This window comes from Lactuca sativa, chromosome 9 (genome assembly GCF_002870075.4).
Source record: "Lactuca sativa cultivar Salinas chromosome 9, Lsat_Salinas_v11, whole genome shotgun sequence".
NCBI classification, from domain to species: Eukaryota; Viridiplantae; Streptophyta; class Magnoliopsida; order Asterales; family Asteraceae; genus Lactuca; species Lactuca sativa.
The window spans coordinates 37196107-37216048 of NC_056631.2; the positions used below are offsets into that span (position 1 = coordinate 37196107).

At 30.4% G+C, this 19942-nt stretch overlaps 1 protein-coding gene across 1 annotated transcript; it reads left to right on the forward strand.

The window, feature by feature from the left end:
* The first annotated feature begins 9487 nt into the window (after nucleotides 1–9487).
* Nucleotides 9488–12080, forward strand: LOC111882679 (uncharacterized). The gene is made up of 7 exons (XM_023879046.2): nucleotides 9488–9782; nucleotides 9886–10141; nucleotides 10413–10601; nucleotides 10690–11338; nucleotides 11433–11539; nucleotides 11628–11687; nucleotides 11767–12080. Exons 1-7 carry the CDS (start codon nucleotides 9606–9608, stop codon nucleotides 11793–11795), a joined length of 1467 nt encoding a protein of 488 aa, XP_023734814.1. The 5' UTR covers nucleotides 9488–9605; the 3' UTR covers nucleotides 11796–12080.
* Nucleotides 12081–19942: the final 7862 nt, after the last annotated feature.

Sequence of the window (19942 nt, forward strand, 5' to 3'; positions counted from 1 at the left end):
AAATGGGTTTGTGGTCCTATGATGTGTGTGTATGGTCGCACAAATGAGTGTGTTGTCGCACACATGAGTGTGTGGCCGCACACAGGAGTGTGCTGCTGCACACACGAGTGTGTGGTCGCACTCCTTCAACAAGATGAAGAACATGACGGGACTTTCATGATTCAAGGCCTAGATCAAGAGGTTCTTCAAGTATAACAAGCTAAGGGATGGATTACTCACGTTTTTTAAGCTTTGGAAGGTTCAAAGTTGGAGAAACTTGAGAGGAAATGATGTTGTGTGCTGCCAAGGTGTTAAAGGAATGAAAGGAAGGGGGCTACCCTTATATAGGGGTAAAGGTGTTGCCCAAAAGTGAGTGTGCTGCCAAGGGAGTGGGTGTGCCGCCACACACCCGTGTGTACGGCCGTACACTCCTCCAAGAGGTGTGTATGGCCCAATTTTTCACTATTCAACACTTCGACTCATTCCTAAACTCAACCTTGGTTATATATAGAAGCTTAGAACACTTAAATGACCCCTTGAATAACACTAGAAATCGACGAAACAAGTTGAATATTGATTGAATTGATTAATTGTACAAAATTGAAATTCCGGGTTGTCACAATGTTACAACCCGGTAAAGATATTCGACGGTTCTCCATTTTCCGATGGTGGTGCGGCTCCATTGTTTGGTGGTCGTGCTAGGTGGTGGGAGGAATATGAAGAGTTGGGAAGGGACAAATGGGGTGAGGTGGGTAGGGAGGATAGGCTTACCATTTTTTTAAAATTATTATTAATAATAATATCATTAAATTAAATGGAAAAGAAATACACAAAGAGCATTATGGTCATTTTAGATCTAGTATGGACTACATTTGCAACAAAACCACGTATCAGGGACGAAGCGTGCAAGTTTTAAGCAAACGATGGATGATCCGAGTTAATTTTTGAAAATAGAGACTAACGTGTGTTTTGGTATATGTATGAGGGTTATGTATGTAAACCATTACAATGTATATTTTTATATGAATTAAAAATATTTTTTATATAAATAAATAATTAAATTAAATACCATTTAATTTTCTACCAACCAACATATCATATATTTCAATTTTTTTAAATTTCCAGTTATTTTATAAGTCTTACATTTTCAAAATTATTTTATGAACCAGACATATAAATCCACTGGGACATCCAATGATATTAAGTTATTAATCATGATAAATACTTGAGAAATAGAAAATAATATAAAATATCACACACCGACTAATTACGAATAAACTTAACTTAATAAAAGACTCATGTCACGTGGATATTTTACATGCATATTCCATTCAATGTTAAAAGTCGATTTTGCCATTCATATCTTCCAATTTAATCTACAAATTCTTCTCATGCACACAAATAAAGATATTATGTATAAAAATGGTATAACTCACTAAAAGAGAATTTATTTACTTTCATTAATACATTATTATATGACCGTATATTGCATTTTAGTACACTATTTAATATGTATAAAGTGATTACTACACTTATTATTAAATCTAAATAAAAATTATTATAATCATTAATTTAATAAATTTTTATAAATATTAGATGTTTCATAACTATTTGTAATTTTCAATTTCAATTTTTTTCTTATCGGTGGTTTTAATGAGCTTTAACCGAATTTAGTATATTCTATTAACTAGAAAGAATGATGTTATTTTTGTCACATCTTTTTTGCCTCAATGTAGGTGTTACATCATCTTTGTCACACTATACAAAACTTTTGCTAGACCATCTCCAACCCTTCACATTATTTTTTAGAGTATATCTATAAAAAAATATTTTAGGTATATTGTTTTTTATTCAATCCATTACACTATATTTAACACCAAAACGAATATGTTAGGTATATTGTTTTTTATTCAACACTATTGTGTTATACTAAAATTCAAAGTGTTAGGTATAATATATGGTTGGGGCATTATAATAGGGAAAATGACTCTTGAGAGTAATTAACTTTTGCGTTTGTACTCATTTGGTCCCTTTTTTTGTATTCAATATTCCATCGAACTTGTTGTTGGTGTTTACCATAGCCTTTTTGACCGGCTTTTGACCTGTAATGGCCAGTCAAAGGGTTATGGTGAACACAAACAACAAGTTCGATGATATATTGAGTACAAAAAAAGGAAAGGGACCAAATGAGAACAAATGCAACAGTTGGTTACCTTCCTGATTCATTTTCCCTTTACTCATTTACAATAAATCTCACATCATCTCCTACTTATATTAATGACTTTATGAGATTCATTTTTGCTTATCTTCAAAACATAACCTACGAAAGGACATTCTTCATACATGTACAACTTTGTAATGTACTTGAATATTTATTAGGGGAATCTTGACTAAGCAGGCGCACTTCATAACTACATTTACATTTCCAATCAAATGATTTATCGTATCATGGATTCTAGACAAGTCTACAAATGAGTGGATTCACAAGTGCTGTGATTTTTGAGTTTATTTAGCTTTAAGATCGAACTCATGGGATAAGATACAACATCAATATGTACAATATTATGGTGATGTGTCTACAAAAGCAACATGATATTGTACATATTGATGTTGTATCTTATCCCATGAGTTCGATCTTAAAGCTAAGTAAACTAAAAAATCACAGCACTTGTGATTCCACTCGTTTGTAGGCTTGTCTAGAATCTATGATACGATAAATCATTTGATTGCAAATGTAAATGTAGTCATGAAATGCGTCTGTTTGGTCAAGATTCCCCTAATAAATATTCAAGTGCATTACAAAGCATGAATGATGTCATTTCGTGAGTTATGTTTTGAAGAGAAGCAATAATAAATCTCATAGTCATTAATTTCAGTAGGAGATGACGTGAGATTTGCTGTAAATGAGTAAAAAGAAAATGAATCAGGAGGGTAACCAACTGTTGCGTTTGTTCTCATTTGGTCCCTTTCCTTTTTTTTGTACTCAATATATCATCGAACTTGTTGTTTGTGTTCACCATAACCCTTTGGCTGACTATCACAGGTCAAAAGTCGGTCAAAAGGGCTATGGTAAACACCAACAACAAGTTCGATGGTATATTGAATACAAAAAAAAAAAAAATGATCAAATGAGTACAAACGCAAAAATTAATTAACCTCAAGAGTTATTTTTCCGTTATAATACAAAAGTGACTTTTTTTTTTGGTTGGTAGAATTGAGATTAAAAAAAAACAAAAAACAAAAAGCCGTAGAAAGTAGTAGGTGATTGGTTGGAGCAAATATGGGATATAGTGTTTCTCTCTCATATGTAACTATGTAAGGATTTACCAAGAGTTCTCGAACACCCATATTGAGGCCAATGGGTGGTATGTGCCAAGAATGCAAATTACTAAGGTGTTGTCCTGCCACTCCCCATAACCTTGGGAGAAGTAAAAACCAAACTCCAAACTCAAAAGAGGAGAAAACTACAAACAAACAGATTATTGAAGGTGTGGTTTTCTATTTTGTAAAAACTATTGCTACGTTTGGTAGGCTGTAATCGTGGAAGGAATGGAGTCAGTTAATACGATGGAATGAAAAAACATTTATTTGGTTGGCAACGGGAAAAGAATGATTCATTCAAGAAGGAATGACATTCCTCCAAGGAGCGGGTTTTCTATTCCACGGGAACCCAACTTTTTTTTTTTTTTTTTTTTTTTTTTTTTTTCATTCCTTTCTTACACGGAGTGATAAGTGACGATTTTGCCATCCATCGATTTTATTTTCAATTCATAAAAATCTCAAAAACATCATCAGTATCATCCAGATCCAAACAAAATCATCGGTCCATTCAAATTACTACAACATAATCAAGTTCAGTAAAAAAGACTTTTCCATCCATTGATTTCTGATAGAGTTTTACTGCCTATTAGGTGGTTACTATGAATTCCTTTTGGGATTGAAGGATGATGTATAGCTGTTTTACTCAATTTGTGATTGATTTAGTCCTTTTACTTGAAAAAAATAATAAATTGGTTGAAGATACAACTAAAAGGTTAATGACGTTTCTAACACTGATACTCTGCTTTATGCATGTACGCAAGACTCAAAATGTTGATGAGACACACACATGCATGGGTGAAAAAGCTTGGCTTTGGTGATCCTCTTAAGGCAAAGATACTATACTATGCTCATATGGCCCATGCTTGTGGAATGACAATTTTAAATGAAGTGCTTATAGTCTCGAGATGTAATTAGAAAAGTGGAATGACAATTATAAATGAAGTCCTTTATATGCTTGTTGAATTGTTTGTTTTTAGAAGGTTGATATTTGTATAACTTATATATGTTAATGTGATGAAATTTTGTTTTCATTCAATATCAATTTAATATGACAAAAAATATATAGTTTGGTTGGATAATGTGTAAAAGATATAAACATATATGTATTTTGTGTTAGGAGGATATTTTTGTCATTGCCAATTATTTTATTCCATTCATCTGTTATTTCTTACCTACCAAACAACATAGATTAATAACTCATTCCATTCCAATACAACAACCAAACATGACAACGGAATGATAACGAATCATTCCGTTACATTGTCCATTTCATTACTTGATTCATTCAATTCCCTAATCGTTCATTTCTATCCAACCAAACAGACCCTAAGTATTTGCGGGGCGGTTCAGTTTTTACATTATATACATCACTGCACCGAAAAAATCTATATTACATATTTAATACTTATAACATATTACCTTTTATATGATTTGTTTAATTAAGTTTGGAATAATGAAAATATTTATTCGTGATTAGTTTCAAGACTTACGAAATGTCTATTTGGCCAAGAAAATATTAATTTAAGTCGTCTCAAATATGTTTTAGTTATGGTTTCGATATTTTCTAGCATTTTAGCCACAAAGTCGTTTTATATTTGTATTTGTTTTATTGTAAGTTCAAAGATATATTACTATAGTTCATTGGTTTTGCGATTTTAACATCGCCCCAATGTAAAAAACCGCACCATACCTATAGCGGTGTATAAAATGAACCGAAACACATTGAAACCGATTTGCAACTAAAATTGCAAACCTCACCAAACATAAATACTCAAACATTCGTTTTTAACAAGCTAAAAAATGATGTATGCGGTTTTAACCAAAACCACACTACACTCACCTACATAAACCGTATTTGGCTTGAACATGTTTTTTGAAGTTGACATGACCAGAATCCATTTGAAATGAAATATAAAATGGTGAAATGGAATATAAAGTTGAACAAAATCAAAGACTCTGTTTTTTAATGCAACTAACATAAACACTAGTCAATTTCCTCGATATGCACAATAGCCTCATTTTATTCTTTACAATAATAACATGATAATATGAATCTCATCAAAATATGTTTTAATAATATGATTCCTTCACAATAAAAACATGATAATCAAAATCGATCATCAATGAGCTAATAGAGATAAACCTTAAATAGACATTCTTCAATATTTTCTATCATTAAATTCCGTAACCACAATTCCTCAATTATTTGTCACTTCCTGATAAATAATTAAATAAACCAAGTCCAAGGTCTCAAACTCTCAATGTAATCACAATAAGATTGCTCCAAGTTGTCCGCTAAACAAAGTTAGAAAATTCATTCCTCAGTGTTCAAATAATAAATAATCTAAGTGTTTAATCATTAAGTCTCAAATAGCAGCATATTCCATTTTCATCAAGCTAACTAATGACACTAATATCAAAAGCACTTCAGACCAAGAATGACATTAACAACATCAATACATTTAGCCCAATAAACTTCATAATCAATATATAATCTACACTACAACGGTTCACCTACCTCTACCACAGTCATGCTTGCAACTCATCATAAGATGATTTATTGCCACTTTATATATACCTTCAAGATAAGAATTCGTACATACAAGTTTGACAGATGAAAGTTGAATTTTGATTGGATGGATACAACTTGTGGGTCCCTTTCAGGTTCTTGATTGGCCTATGATTTTGACCGATGTTTTACCATAACAGATTTTTGGTTCATAACTTATAGAAAAATATAGATCATACATGATACATCCATTTGAAACAGCAGGGAAAAATTAGTTATAGTCGTTTTTTTCCCAATTGGGGAAATAATGGAACTATTAATGAAATGGAAAGAAAAAACAAATTGGAGAAAATTTATAAAAAGTTAGAACTTAATAGGAAAGCTTCGTTTCTTTTAAATCAATCTTATTGTATTAAGTAAAAAACAACACCTTAAATATCCAAGGTTTAAGGTAATGGTTTTGTTAAACTTGCAAATAGATGAATTGGCAGTAAATTACATTTTTAACCCTTATGCCTCATCATGGCATTACATGCTAAGATGCTACGGCCTACGTGATAGTAGTGGCAAGGGTAAATACGTCCAAACATGTAAAGTTAGGCCATAAAGTAAGACCAATAGGTAAAATACGATTCGAGAACTTACTTACCAATTGGGAGTAAAACCAACAGTTAAGGAACGATTTAAAAAAGGGTCCTTTCCATGACTTGCTTGCTATATTAAGTTGTTATTTCTATATTAAATGTTGTTTTCATTATTCATTAAGTAAAAAGATACGGAAAGGCAAAAAACAATGCATACCAATCCTTTTTTTTATCTAACTTTTTATGGTTCCTGAGGCTGGAGGGAGTGGTGCTACCGAAACCGCATTTTCTTCACCGTCACATGTACGTCACGTCATTATTTACCAAGGGAGTGGTGCCACATTTTTTTTTTGTTTAACTTTTTTAATTTAATAAAACTTCTTTTCTAATAAAAAAACATAGTTTTTCATTACATGAAAATTAAAAAAACATTTAATTGAAAAATCAAAAAACATTACATTGCACTACAAAAAAAAAAAAAAAAAAACATTGGTGATTTTTTTTTAATAAATTAGAGAGAGAAAAGTCTGTTTTGTTTGAAAAAAATATAAAATGTATGTTTATTTATATGAAAGAAAGGAAAAAGAAAAAGAAAAAAATTCAACGGTGGAATATTTGACGTTTTCTCCCCCAACCAATAAGATTGCACGACTTTGAAGGGCCGCACCACGGCCTAAACCGTAGGAGACCGCGGTCAGGGGGCGGTGTGCGCGACTGAAGTGACAAAACTGCGGCCCCAAACGGCATCCACTCCCACCGGTCTGAAAAGTCCAAAAAATGGTCTCGAAACAGCTCTAACAATCGATCCAAAAACAGGCTCTGAAGGTTATATGGATCGACTCTTAGATACTTTTTTATCTGAAAGTGAAAGTGAAAATAACTTTTTATCTGTCGTCTCTAATTCTTGTTGTTCTTCAAACGCTTTATCTGAACTTTGCAGCTTCTTGCTTTTCCATCACTTCTTGAAATATTGCTTCCATGTCAACTGTGGATATTGGTATGGGTTTGTTAATTTGTTTTTTTTTCTACATATCTTCACAATAAAATTTTATGTCATTTGTTTAGAGGTAACAATTTCAAATCGTTTACGTAAAATGGATCAATTTGGGTTATATTTTGCTTAAAAGCGGAATGGGTCATTTGGATTGAAAATGTCTAAAGTTATATACTCCAAACATGATTGAAGCACAAGAAGGAATATGATACTTGATTCAAGGAAATACTACAATTGGAAAACATGAGAATGAGGAAGGAGAAGTTGTAATGTATTTCCAATTATTCGTCCAATGAATCCTCCAACTCCTTCACATTCTTCTCTTATAAAATTGTGGAGTTTCCTTTTCAATATGCAATCAAAAACACAAATTCATGATATAGAGGATTTGGTTTGGTTGGAATCTTCTCGTTCTTCATCTTAGATTTCTCTTAAACAACAACAACAAATACATGCCATCAAATCACAAATGTGGTATTCAGTTGGTTTAGATTCAATTTTGGGCAAAATCTTATGGACCCAATGAATTTTTGAAGCAAAATCTATAGTGATTCTAAAACATCAAACATTCATCCAAACTAACAATTACCATCACATTTAACAACAAAACTAACTCAATTGACAAAACATTTGGCAAATGGAAGATAAATTAAACAACAAGAGTTTCCTTTTCAATATGCAATCAAAAACACAAATTCATGATATAGAGGATTTGGTTTGGTTGGAATCTTCTCGTTCTTCATCTTAGATTTCTCTTAAACAACAACAACAAATACATGCCATCAAATCACAAATGTGGTATTCAGTTGGTTTAGATTCAATTTTGGGCAAAATCTTATGGACCCAATGAATTTTTGAAGCAAAATCTATAGTGATTCTAAAACATCAAACATTCATCCAAACTAACAATTACCATCACATTTAACAACAAAACTAACTCAATTGACAAAACATTTGGCAAATGGAAGATAAATTAAACAACAAGAGTTAATTACCTCAAACCCAACATCATGAAAGTTATTTTTGAGTGCCTGCATCATCTATTCGAGGGTGGGGGAACGGAGGAATTTCGTGGGTGCAGGGGAGGCAAACTCCGTCCCGTTTGGTTCGTTGACATGCCTTGAGAGAAGAATCTCTCGGTTCATCCTATTTGGGTTTTCCTTTAAGGAACGTTATGGCTTTACGTTTCTATGAACAACAAAGATGATTTGTTAAAACTTAAAAGCTTTTACATATCTATCGCTCTTGAAATTTGATTTACTAAATAAATGTACACGAAAATGTGTGTATGTCAGTATGTGGGAGGGTGATTCTATTATTGCCCATAACTGAACTATAATCATTATAAATGGTAAATGTATTTCGCTAGCCATTAGGTATCGGCTATTATTAGTTTTAGTTGGTTAATGGTTATGGTTAGTGCAATATCGGTTAATTATAATGACTAAAAATGACATAAAAAAATACTTTACTATAAAAAAGTGAAAAAAAGGATGTATATTGTTATAGAATTGAATGATTGAATATGTAAAACTATATTAAAATATGAGTATATATGATATTCAACACACCTAACCTGATATTGAAATTTGAATATACTATTCGAGAGGTTGTTTCTTAAAATCAAAGTTTGATTGATTTAAAACTTTTATAAATAAGTAATTCAAATATGTTATTTGTTATTTATAACACTTAAATGATATTAGATTTATATGAAAAAAAAGGCAAAACTATTATTATAAATAGATTAAATTTAACGGTAAATTGTCAAAAGAAGAAGAATTCAAAAGTATTAAAATCAAAATACAATGGTTATTTTCATTAATTGTTACTTCCTAAATTTTATGTTTTACACATTTAAAACTCCAACGGTTAGTTAATTAGTGCCGAATATGTAAAACATTATTACTTTTACCAAATATGCAAAATACTCTAATTCTTAACAAATTTGCAAAATGTTTAGATCGGGGACCATTGTTGTAAATAATTAAATAGTTTAAGTACTAACTGCGTAAATCACTCTTTAACAAATATTTTCACCGCAAGTTCCCTCCCTCCCTCCCTCCCGTTTGATAAAAGAAAAACGCCCGCTAAAAACAATACGCGCTCTGAAAATTTTAAACACTCCCGCCCCCTTCATCTATATGCTTCCCAATTCCCCCTTCAATAGTTCCCATCTCAAATCTCTTCATTTTTCAGTTGAACGATCAACAGCGAAATGGGGAAGCAAACGAGATCCAAAAGGTCAGAGACTGCAATCGGCAAAGGAAAGATAACCCCAATTCAAGTTGCGTTCATCGTCGATAGATATCTCTCTGATAACAACCTCGTTCGAACTCGATCCACTTTTCGATCTGAGGCTCCACATCTTCTCGCGAAATCACCAGTTAACGATGTACAATTTCACCCTTTTCATCTTCTCTTTTTTTGTAATTTTTGATTTCCGTTTTAGTTTCCGTTTTATTGGTTTGAATTTTGAGATCGACAATTTTGTGTAGGCGCCGAAGAGTTTGATGAGTTTAGGGGATATGTTGGAGGAGTATATAAGTTTAAAAGAAGAGAAGGTGATTTTAAGTCATGAAAAGAGTCGATTTGAACAGGAGAAGTTCCGGGTGCAAACGTTGTTGCGAGGAATGCAGGATGTTATGAATGTTTATAATGGCGGTGGAGCTTCTGCTTCTGCAGCACCTCCTCTGCCGCCTCCGGCAGTTATGCCCACTTTGCCGGCGGGGACTTCTATGGCCTCTCCTGCAGGTAAATATCCCTAATCCATCTTAACCTAATTAGATCTTACACCAATGACGCTGTTGAAATATTAGCAAGACAATGTAACAAGTTTTTATGTTCATAAGATCGAATAGTAAAATTGCTAAGATACGACCTCATATTGGTGTATTCTTCCTAAACTTGCAATGGTTTCAGATCATGAGATGTTAATTAGTGATAAATACATTATTTTCTGATAGTTGTGGATCAAATAGATTTGAAATCACAAATCGAATGTAATTTATTGTTTTTTTTTCAGCAAATTTTCCGGTCTACAATACTCCAGTCATGATGTCAACATCCCGACTTCCAAACTCCTTATCTGAACCCACAAATTTCTCAACACCATCAACAAGCCAACCAAGTTTAAAGAGAAGAACGAATTCGAGAGACGTATGTGGTGCTCCGGCAGCTTCAAAGCGAAAACGCGGTCAGCTCAATTCATCAGGTAAATCAATCTATAATCTATATCGATCCTTTCAGGTTCTCTATGTTTGTGATAATCAAAATTTGATAATTAGTGTATTATTCTTCAGGTACTACTAAATCAATTTTGCAACCGATCGCATCACCTAATAATCAAGAACAATCGTTACAAATTACTCCGGTTCCATCGATTTCTCATGTTTCCCCACCGATTAGACATTCACCTGCTCAAGGTTCTAGCGTTGCCAAATGTCTATTCAACCCAACGAGTCATTCTCCTGGTCCTCAAACACCCTCCCCATCACCAATCGACAAATCCATTTCTCCACCCAATAATCAGACTCCACTCTCAAGCACCAAAAAAACCCTAACACCCCAAAAATTCACATCCAGCAATCGAACCGTTATCACTTCCGAGACAATCCAAGTAAGCCCTTCAAAGCAAGTTTCTTACTATTCAATCGAGAGGAATCATTGCATTTCATCACCAATGAAACCAAGTTCAAAAAGATTCGGCACACGCGATCATGTTAAAGGAAGGTTGGATTTTGATGGATCAGAGATATCCGAAATGAACTCCGGGATGTTAACCTCCGATGAAAACACAGGATCGCCTTCGGAAGACGACGCTTTTGATTTTGATTTGCCGAATTTAGATTGTTTAGGAGTTGACTTTAATTTGACCGAATTGTTGGGTGATTTCGATTACTTATGTCAACCGGATAACGGGTCTGGATCCTCACCGGAGTCTCTTTCAGGGTATAACTCTCAAAACTTATATCATCAACTTTGACCCTTTTCGAAAATTTGAACTGTATTAACTAATTCTGTAATTTTGAATGGAAATTTTCAGATCACCGGAAACAATGGTTGATGGCATGACAGGTGACCATGAACTTGTGTCAGGAATGTCTTCTACATTGACCCAAATCATGTCCGAGCAAGACATGAATTTGCCAGGTAATCTAATCGACTGGACTGTAATGGACAAATTGTATAGGGCTATTTATGTCTTTTCCATATATAAGAGATTTCTTGATTGATGCAGGGGCTAATTCAGTGACATCAGTGAAATCCATAAAACAATGTATCAAAGTATTTAGTCCTGGTATGTATTTATGTTTGTTTGCCGTAATTCACAGTTGAATTATCATGGAGTTGCTAATCAGTAAAAATTTGTTATGCAGTGAAAAGTCGTAAAGTACAAGAGGATTAGATGAGAACATTTCGTTTGTTTGTTTAATACTGCGTATCTGATTTACATCTCAGATGACATTGACAATGTTGGCCATTTTAACGAGGAAGCTGATAGTTTGATGACATGGCACATGTATAGTACTTACTTCAATTAAATGGTCTTTAGATTCAACATTATTTAGATTCAAGGGATTAATCATATTAATGACATTGATCATCTTGTTGCTTACAATAAGCTTGATCCGGATATATCTTTTGTTTACTTAACTTGGAATATATATTGATGCAGTCATTATTTTGTTAAGTTTTATGGATTTTTTTGGTGTTATGAGTATGCTTGGGATTGAGGTGATTTTATTGAGAATGGTTATAGGTGTTAGTTATTATGTGAGATTTATGTACTATGTGGGTTTGTTTAAAAAAAATATGAATGTTTAAATATTTAAAAAGTTTGAGCTTATAAGAAAAATATTGAATTATTAAAATTGAAGTGTTTTTTTTATTTTTATTTTTAAATTTAAACAAATAATTTAGATAAATAAAAAAACTAATAATTATTGAATTTAGAAATAAGAATGTAAGTTTTTTAATGAAAATGATATCAATTTATTATAAATATTATATTTAAATATTATGTGAAATTTAATGAAATAAAAAAAATAAAATTTTAAAAAAAATTAATTTAAAATAACTGTGACAAAATAAATGAAAATGTAAACTATTTTTTATGGCTGTAGAATTTTGGGAAATAATTATTTAACATAAATGCTTTGGTTGGTTGTAGTATTTTTACAATTCTTTATTCAATAATCTGTGTATTTGTTTGTTGTAACTTTATGATTTTAATTTCCTTATAGCTTTTTTTTTTTAAATAAATATATAAATATGAAAATTTAATAAGAAATGTTTACTATTTATTTGGTGTTATTGATATAATATACGCTAATAACTTGTATTTACATAAATGTACTTTAAATGATTCCTGTTTTTAAGAACTAATTGTTTTATAAGAGTTGTTTTTGTTGGACTTAATCCAAGATTGATCAAATGAACGTTTTAAAAATCGGTTTTTTAATGGAACTGTTATAGTGATTGGTTTATCCGGTAATCTTTAATTTTTTTTTTAAAATTTTTCTACACAAATAGATATCTAAAAGTTTACAAATTGAAGATCAATCCAAGTACATTAAAAATATATAACTTTAAATTTTACATTAATCTAAATACGTCATAAATAAAATAAAATATAATACAAAAATAAAATATAGTTTTAGATAAATACAAACATATTAAAAGACTTTATACCATGTGTTTATATTCAAAGAAATTTAAATCGATGTAAAAAAAAGTTAAATTTGTTATGAAAATCATTCATTTCTATTTTTGTTTTTATTTAATTTAACGAGTTTAACCGATTCAATCGGTTTTTGTAAAAATCGACTGATTCATTCTTGTTCAAAAATAGACATAAAACCAATGTTAGTTGAACATCTTCCCTCTCTGATTCTCGGGCCAATCGATTCGACCAGCCGGTTCAAACCAGTTTTTAAACACTGGATCAAAGTCACATGCATTTCTTTAAAGGGCATTTTAGTCTTTTTCTTGTATGTTTGATTTGGTAAAAGCATGTTGGCTGTAGTTGATTTAGTGGGTAGAAGTCTCAATGTTTTTAGAATGATATTTGCCATTTATTAGCTTCCGATTGCGTTGAATAAGATGAGAAAACACATAAAATTGCATCATAAAAAAATCCTATGATCTTCCTCTATTGTTCATAGTCACATATAGTAAATCATTGAAGCTTTTAATCCTCCTATGTTCTTGTCTCCTTCATTTTTTTAACTAATATACATTATTTGGTTGGTAGAAAAGTAATGAAATTTGGGGGATAAGGATTCCAATTTCCTGAGATTCATGTGTTTGGTTCAACTTTGGGAAAAATGATTCCTAATGAAAAATTTTCCTTCAAAAGAAAGAACGTTGTTTCTATCAAATTGTTGAAGGAATTAATTCCTTGGTAAGATGGAAAGTGATGGATTACCAATTTGCCCTTACTAAACACTTCATCAGTATTAACCCTACACAAACGTTAATTTGCCACCACCACCACCACAACTATGACCAATGTCACCACCATCACTGAACGTCGTCGCTAAAACCACCATCACCATTGCTGCTGCCACCCATCACAACCACCGCCGCTACTACCACTAACATTACCCATCACCACTACTATCACCGCCACCGACGCTATCACCACCATCGCCGCTGCCACCACCACCACCACCACCGCCACTACCCACCATCATCACCACCACTGCTACCGCCACCACCACTGCCATCACCCACCGCCGCCGCCATCATCATCACCACAACTATTATCACCCGCCACCACCGCCACCGTCGTCGCCGCCACCACCACCGCTGCTACCATCATCGCCACCGTCACCACTACCACAACCGTCGCCACTATCATCGCCCCCACCGCCACCAATTTTTTACTATTTTTATAATTTATATAATGTGTCTTTACATATAAGTTAGAAAACAAGATAAAATTAAGTAGAACAGATAAAAAAGATAATTTTGTCATTTTACATTGATTCTATTTCAGTTTGTTGCGAACCAAACAAAATCTAGAGTTGATTCCCGTTTCTTTTTTCTAACAACCAAACAATATATGCAATATATGAAATAGATTCAAATTCCTAACAAACTCCTTTTCAATTTCAATTGTAATTCCTTCGGAAACATTTTACGAACCAACCGACAATTTTTTTTTTTTTTTTTTTTTTTTTGAAATTGAGTTTTGTTAGGTTAGTAGAAGTAGATACTCATTACCTGATTTGTTGCGAAGAAATATGTAATGAACCATAGATTTTATTAAGATGAAAAATAGATTGGAAGGTAGTTTAGATTATTGTAAATATCTTAAGTAGATAGATATCTCTCTAAATATAATTTGTAAAAAGGTTGAGTTATGACCGATTACTAGTTTAAAGTGTAAGAAACATTTTTACTTGTCCTTAATTAGTAAGTGCTATTTAATTTGAAAAATCTAATTCATTTAACCATTGGTAAAAGTTTTTAAACATCCTAGATGAGATAATTTATTATTAGTGATGTATATAGAAAAACGCAATTAATTATACATGTATATATAGAAAAAACTCTTATATTATTTTTATGTTTAAAAAACCTTTATATTAATAGTTGCTATTCGGAAATGGCCAAAATACGTGTTTTTAAGAGAAGTTGTCTATTACAAATCTAATGTTGCTTACATTTTTGTTTTTTAATGCGTCATTGATGTTAATTATGATAAAAAACAATTAATTAATAAGGGAAAAATCAATGTATAATTCCATATGGAGAACACAATCGAACAAAAGTAATCGAAATAACTGTACGTTTTGACATCTTTTCACATACAATCAAGAAAATATATGAGATATGCATATCATATCATATTTTTAGCTGGTCATTTTTTCTGAAATCTGTAATTTGGTTTTATTTGAAACGTAAATAATAATATACGAGTTTTTTCTGAACATAAAAAATAATATAAGCGTTTTTCTACATATACATGTATAACTAGTTGTGCTTTTCTACATATATCCCTAATTATAAATTACTAATATAAGATGCTTTAAAAACTCTTATGGAATGAAAGAAAGGATGTCGTCGGTGGCTCTTTTCTCTCCCTCTCGTAGGTTACCAGAAAAATAATGAAAAGGAAAGAAAGGACGGTAGGGAAAAAGAATGCTTCACATGGGTTGTAATGCATGAATCATTTAGAGGGATTGCCCATCTTATTCAATTAAAGACATATTTTATAGGTTAACGAATATTTTTAATGTTGAACCATTATGATGTTACCTTTTAATGGTTTCATTAGGAGGTTGATTTTTAATGGTTCAAATAAGAGGCCACCTTACAATTCTTTAGAAGAGATTGAAGTTGAAGATGAAATGTGAATCCAAAAGACAAAATTACAAAATTGGTCCCATGGTTTGTATTTTCTTTGGGTACCTTTCAAACATTTTCAAAATTATGGTTTGTTTTTTTCCATGAACTTAATCATCTACCTCAAGTTAATATATGTCATGTGTTATTGGTATTTGATCTGAAAATGTCTATACTATACTACACATAAATCATTTTTCTTTTCATATTTATATGAAACTTTCTAACCCTTCAACTTTCCATCTGATATATTAAATTTATTAATTTAAGTATGTTATTAAATGTAAAATATTATTATATTAATTGTAAAGCTTTTAATTTATCAATAAAATATATTTAATTTGTTAATTTAAATAAGATATTAAATCTAAAACCCAAATCAAAATATAAAATAAAATTAAAAGTAGTCAAACATTCTTTTTTAAAATAGCTAAAAAAAAGTTTAAATATTTAAATATAAATTTGAATTGATATTTATTTGAAACTTCACAATTTTACAAACAATTATTAATATTTCAAATAAACATCGTGATCAAAATAAAAAAATGATCAATAAAATAAATTTAAATTAATTGCACATAAGAATAACTAAAAATAACATAAAATTAATATTTATATATAATTTTATTAACATGTAAGCCCTAATAAAAGTTATTATATAAGGTGATAATCAATTTACTGTAACAACTATTATTTTACAGTTAATACAAATAAAATAATCATTTTGAACATAACTTATTTATACATTTGTTTTTATATAATGTAATCTCCACAACACATGTATATTTGTCTAATTCAAAATATTAATCATGATCACAACAATGATGAATGTAAAGAACCCTATAAACGGACATATAAATTATCAAACTGAAATGATATATATATATATATATATATATATATATATATATATATATATATATATATATATATATATATATATATATATATATATATATATATATATATATATATATATATATATATATATATAATTGATTTTTTTTTTTAAAACTCAAACAGATATCAACTAACATATAAATTTTATAAGTAATGAATTGACAAAATTCTTATATAAAGTATAGATGCATATTTTTTCCAAGAGTAAAGCTATGATATTATTATAGTATTAACTAGTTTATAACCCGTGAGAATCATGGTTATAAAATTAAATAAACTTTTATAATAAAAATTTATAATTATTAATCAATTATTTTAAATAAGTTATTTTAAATAAATTATTAATTAAGAGATATATCAAAATTTTGAAGTTATTATAACTTCCAATTTAACATATAATTAGAAAATATAAATTTGACTTTTGAAATGAGTTGCCTAATATATTTACATGACATATGACGTAATATTAATGAGGAGTTGTATTAGAATGACATTTGTCAAAAAGAGATTAAAACTATTCATTTATTAGAATAAGGATTTGCAACGTTGGCGTACGTGATGATTGGAACCCTTAAGGCCTTAAGTGTCATAAATTGCACTTAAAATCTTTATATTTTATAAATAACATTTTTCACCCCTATACTTTTTAAAATGTTATTTTGACCTCTTCATTTTTCCAACTTTCATAAACAACACTTGCTACACCTAATTTCTTAAAATATTTTATAAAATGATATTTTTTAGAAGACCCCGTTATACATAGGGACAAAGTGAGCATATGCACATGACCCATTTTTAGGGGTCTACTTTTTTTATACTATATTCAAGAATCAGACCCAAATATAAAGGATAGTCATTACCAACTTCTTTAGTCGATCAATTGTAGTCCACACATAAAGGCAACAAAAGCAATCATTCAACGAGGGTCGTCGGGTCGATTACTCGATTATGGAAATCAATCGATCATATGACGATCGTCCACTTTTTTAGTCTTGCTAATCAGGTTATCAATCATTCATGAATTTATGTTATTAGAATTTAGAAATTGAATGTTGAATACTTCCACTTATCAGATTTCTAGTTTTCTTTTTGTTCCACATTTTCACTTATCAGATTAATAGATTATCTGATTATGTATTTATGTTATTAGAAATTCAAGGTTTAATACTTGCAAGAATGTTGTATCAGAATTGAATGCCGAACACTTAGAATGAAAAGATTATTAGAATTCTGAAATCAACATTTTGAATCATTATCACTTTATCAGATTATAGTTAATGTTGAAATTCTGAAATCTGAATAAGTGTTGAATCAACTTATAATAGATTATCAGAAATTGAAATTAGATTATCAGATTATGTCTATAGTTTAATTGTTTATGAGAAATCAGAATATCTCATTATTAGATTATCAGATTATGTTTATTGTAACTTGAATATTGAAAGTTGAAACTAATGAACTTGTAGTGATGAAGTTTAAACAAGCATTTGATGGTCACTAAAATACTATAATTTTGCTATATTTATTGCTATAAAGTTTATCGTTGTTTTAAAAAAAACTTTAGTATATATAATTTAATTCGTTACACGATGGGGCCTAAATGCCTTTTACCCGGCTCCTCGTGGGCATTTGAGTCCTTAAGACATACCATGCTTTTTACCAATATATTTTTTAAAATGTCACTTTGACCCTCCAGTTTTCCCAACTTTCATAAACGACACTTTCCACCTGTATATTTTTTTAAAATAGTTTATAAAAAGACATTTTTACCTCTATACTTTTTAAAATATTACTTTGACCTCCTCCACTTTAACTATTTAAAATATCATTTTCACCTCCTCTATTCCTCCGAAATATGTATATATTGGTATAAATTGAAAGTGGTCAACATTTCAACATAAATTTACAACTTTCGTTCGTTAATATTAGAAAACAATGTTTTTTATGTACGTATCGGTAGAAATTGGAGCACGTCTACGTTTTGACGTAATTTTTTTCCGTTTTCGTTCTTATTTTTATATACGTTTCCTACGTATGAGTCAGATCACATATAATACAATTTTTATTATTTGAATTTCGTTTTCGATAGCTTAAAAAAATATTACTTACTTATTTTTATGTACGTGTTGATAGAAATTAGATTTTATTTACATTTCGACGTATATTTTGTGTACTTTTTGTGACTATTTTTATATACGATTCCTACGTATCAGTTCAATCACATATATATGTTTTCATTCGATGGTATAAATTGAAGTTAGCTAGCAATACCAATCTTGTATCTTTATCTAGCAATAAATGCAAATACATCTAACTTTTATTAATAAGTTTACAAAATTTAACCTATAAAACGCATTGTCCCGTTGCTACTCGTGAGCAATTTGCTAATTTTTATTAATTTGTAAATGACATTTGTAAAATTAAAATATTCTATACAATTCTAAACGTTACATTTATTAGATGCCATTTAAATGATTTATTATTACATTTTATATTAAATTAAAATAATTGTTTTGTTTTTTTGAAAATATGTATTTCCTTTAATTTGATTTTTTTATTAGGTACAATATACAAAGCAAACTAGCATGAAACTAGAGATTTCCTTTAATTTCTAAGGTCGGAGGATATGGAGCGGGAAGACTTCCCTCTCATTGGAGCACCGTACCATGGGTGAGGAAGCAACTCGCGAGAAAGAGGTGGGGGGAGGGGTGCCGCACTCTCTCTCCTCATTTTTTTATTATTTTTTTAATTTTTATCATTTTTATATTTATAAAATTATATACCTACTAAAAAAATATATCAAAATTCATGGTTTTTAATTCCTTACAAAATGAGTATAATATACATATGAAATATATTTAAAAAAAAAATTGTGAGGGGAGCTTTCCACAAAACTCCTCACCCACACCCTCCGATCTAATCGGTAAAAAGAACACAAACATGACAATTACGTGGATTTTTCCCAAATTTTGACCTGACTGAATAACTAATTTTGATAATGACATTTGGACTAAGCTGGCAGTTCTTAAACCACAATTGACATTTCACCGCCCACCTAACAATAACATATACTTTCTTGAGTTCTTCGTCCATCAAGAATTATTCAAGGGTAAACGCCTAACTTTCTATGATAAAATAGAAAACATAAATCACAATAATCATTAGTGTAAACTGCTTGAGTCCTTGTGAGATTGGTATAGTTTTTGATTTGGCAAAAAGTAATCCTTCTTTAGATTTCAGATGTTTTATTCCGTTTCCCTCGTTTATATTGTAAAGGTAAATATGTCGAGTCACTTCTAA

What these genes read in the sequence shown, in the direction of transcription:
- LOC111882679 (XM_023879046.2), top strand. Translation starts at nt 9,606, where the DNA reads ATGGGGAAGCAAACGAGATCCAAAAGGTCAGAGACTGCAATCGGCAAA. An exon ending in TCACCGGAGTCTCTTTCAGG is followed by an intron (nt 11,339 to 11,432) that starts GTATAACTCTCA and finishes GGAAATTTTCAG; the next exon opens with ATCACCGGAAACAATGGTTG. An exon ending in GCAAGACATGAATTTGCCAG is followed by an intron (nt 11,540 to 11,627) that starts GTAATCTAATCG and finishes TGATTGATGCAG; the next exon opens with GGGCTAATTCAGTGACATCA.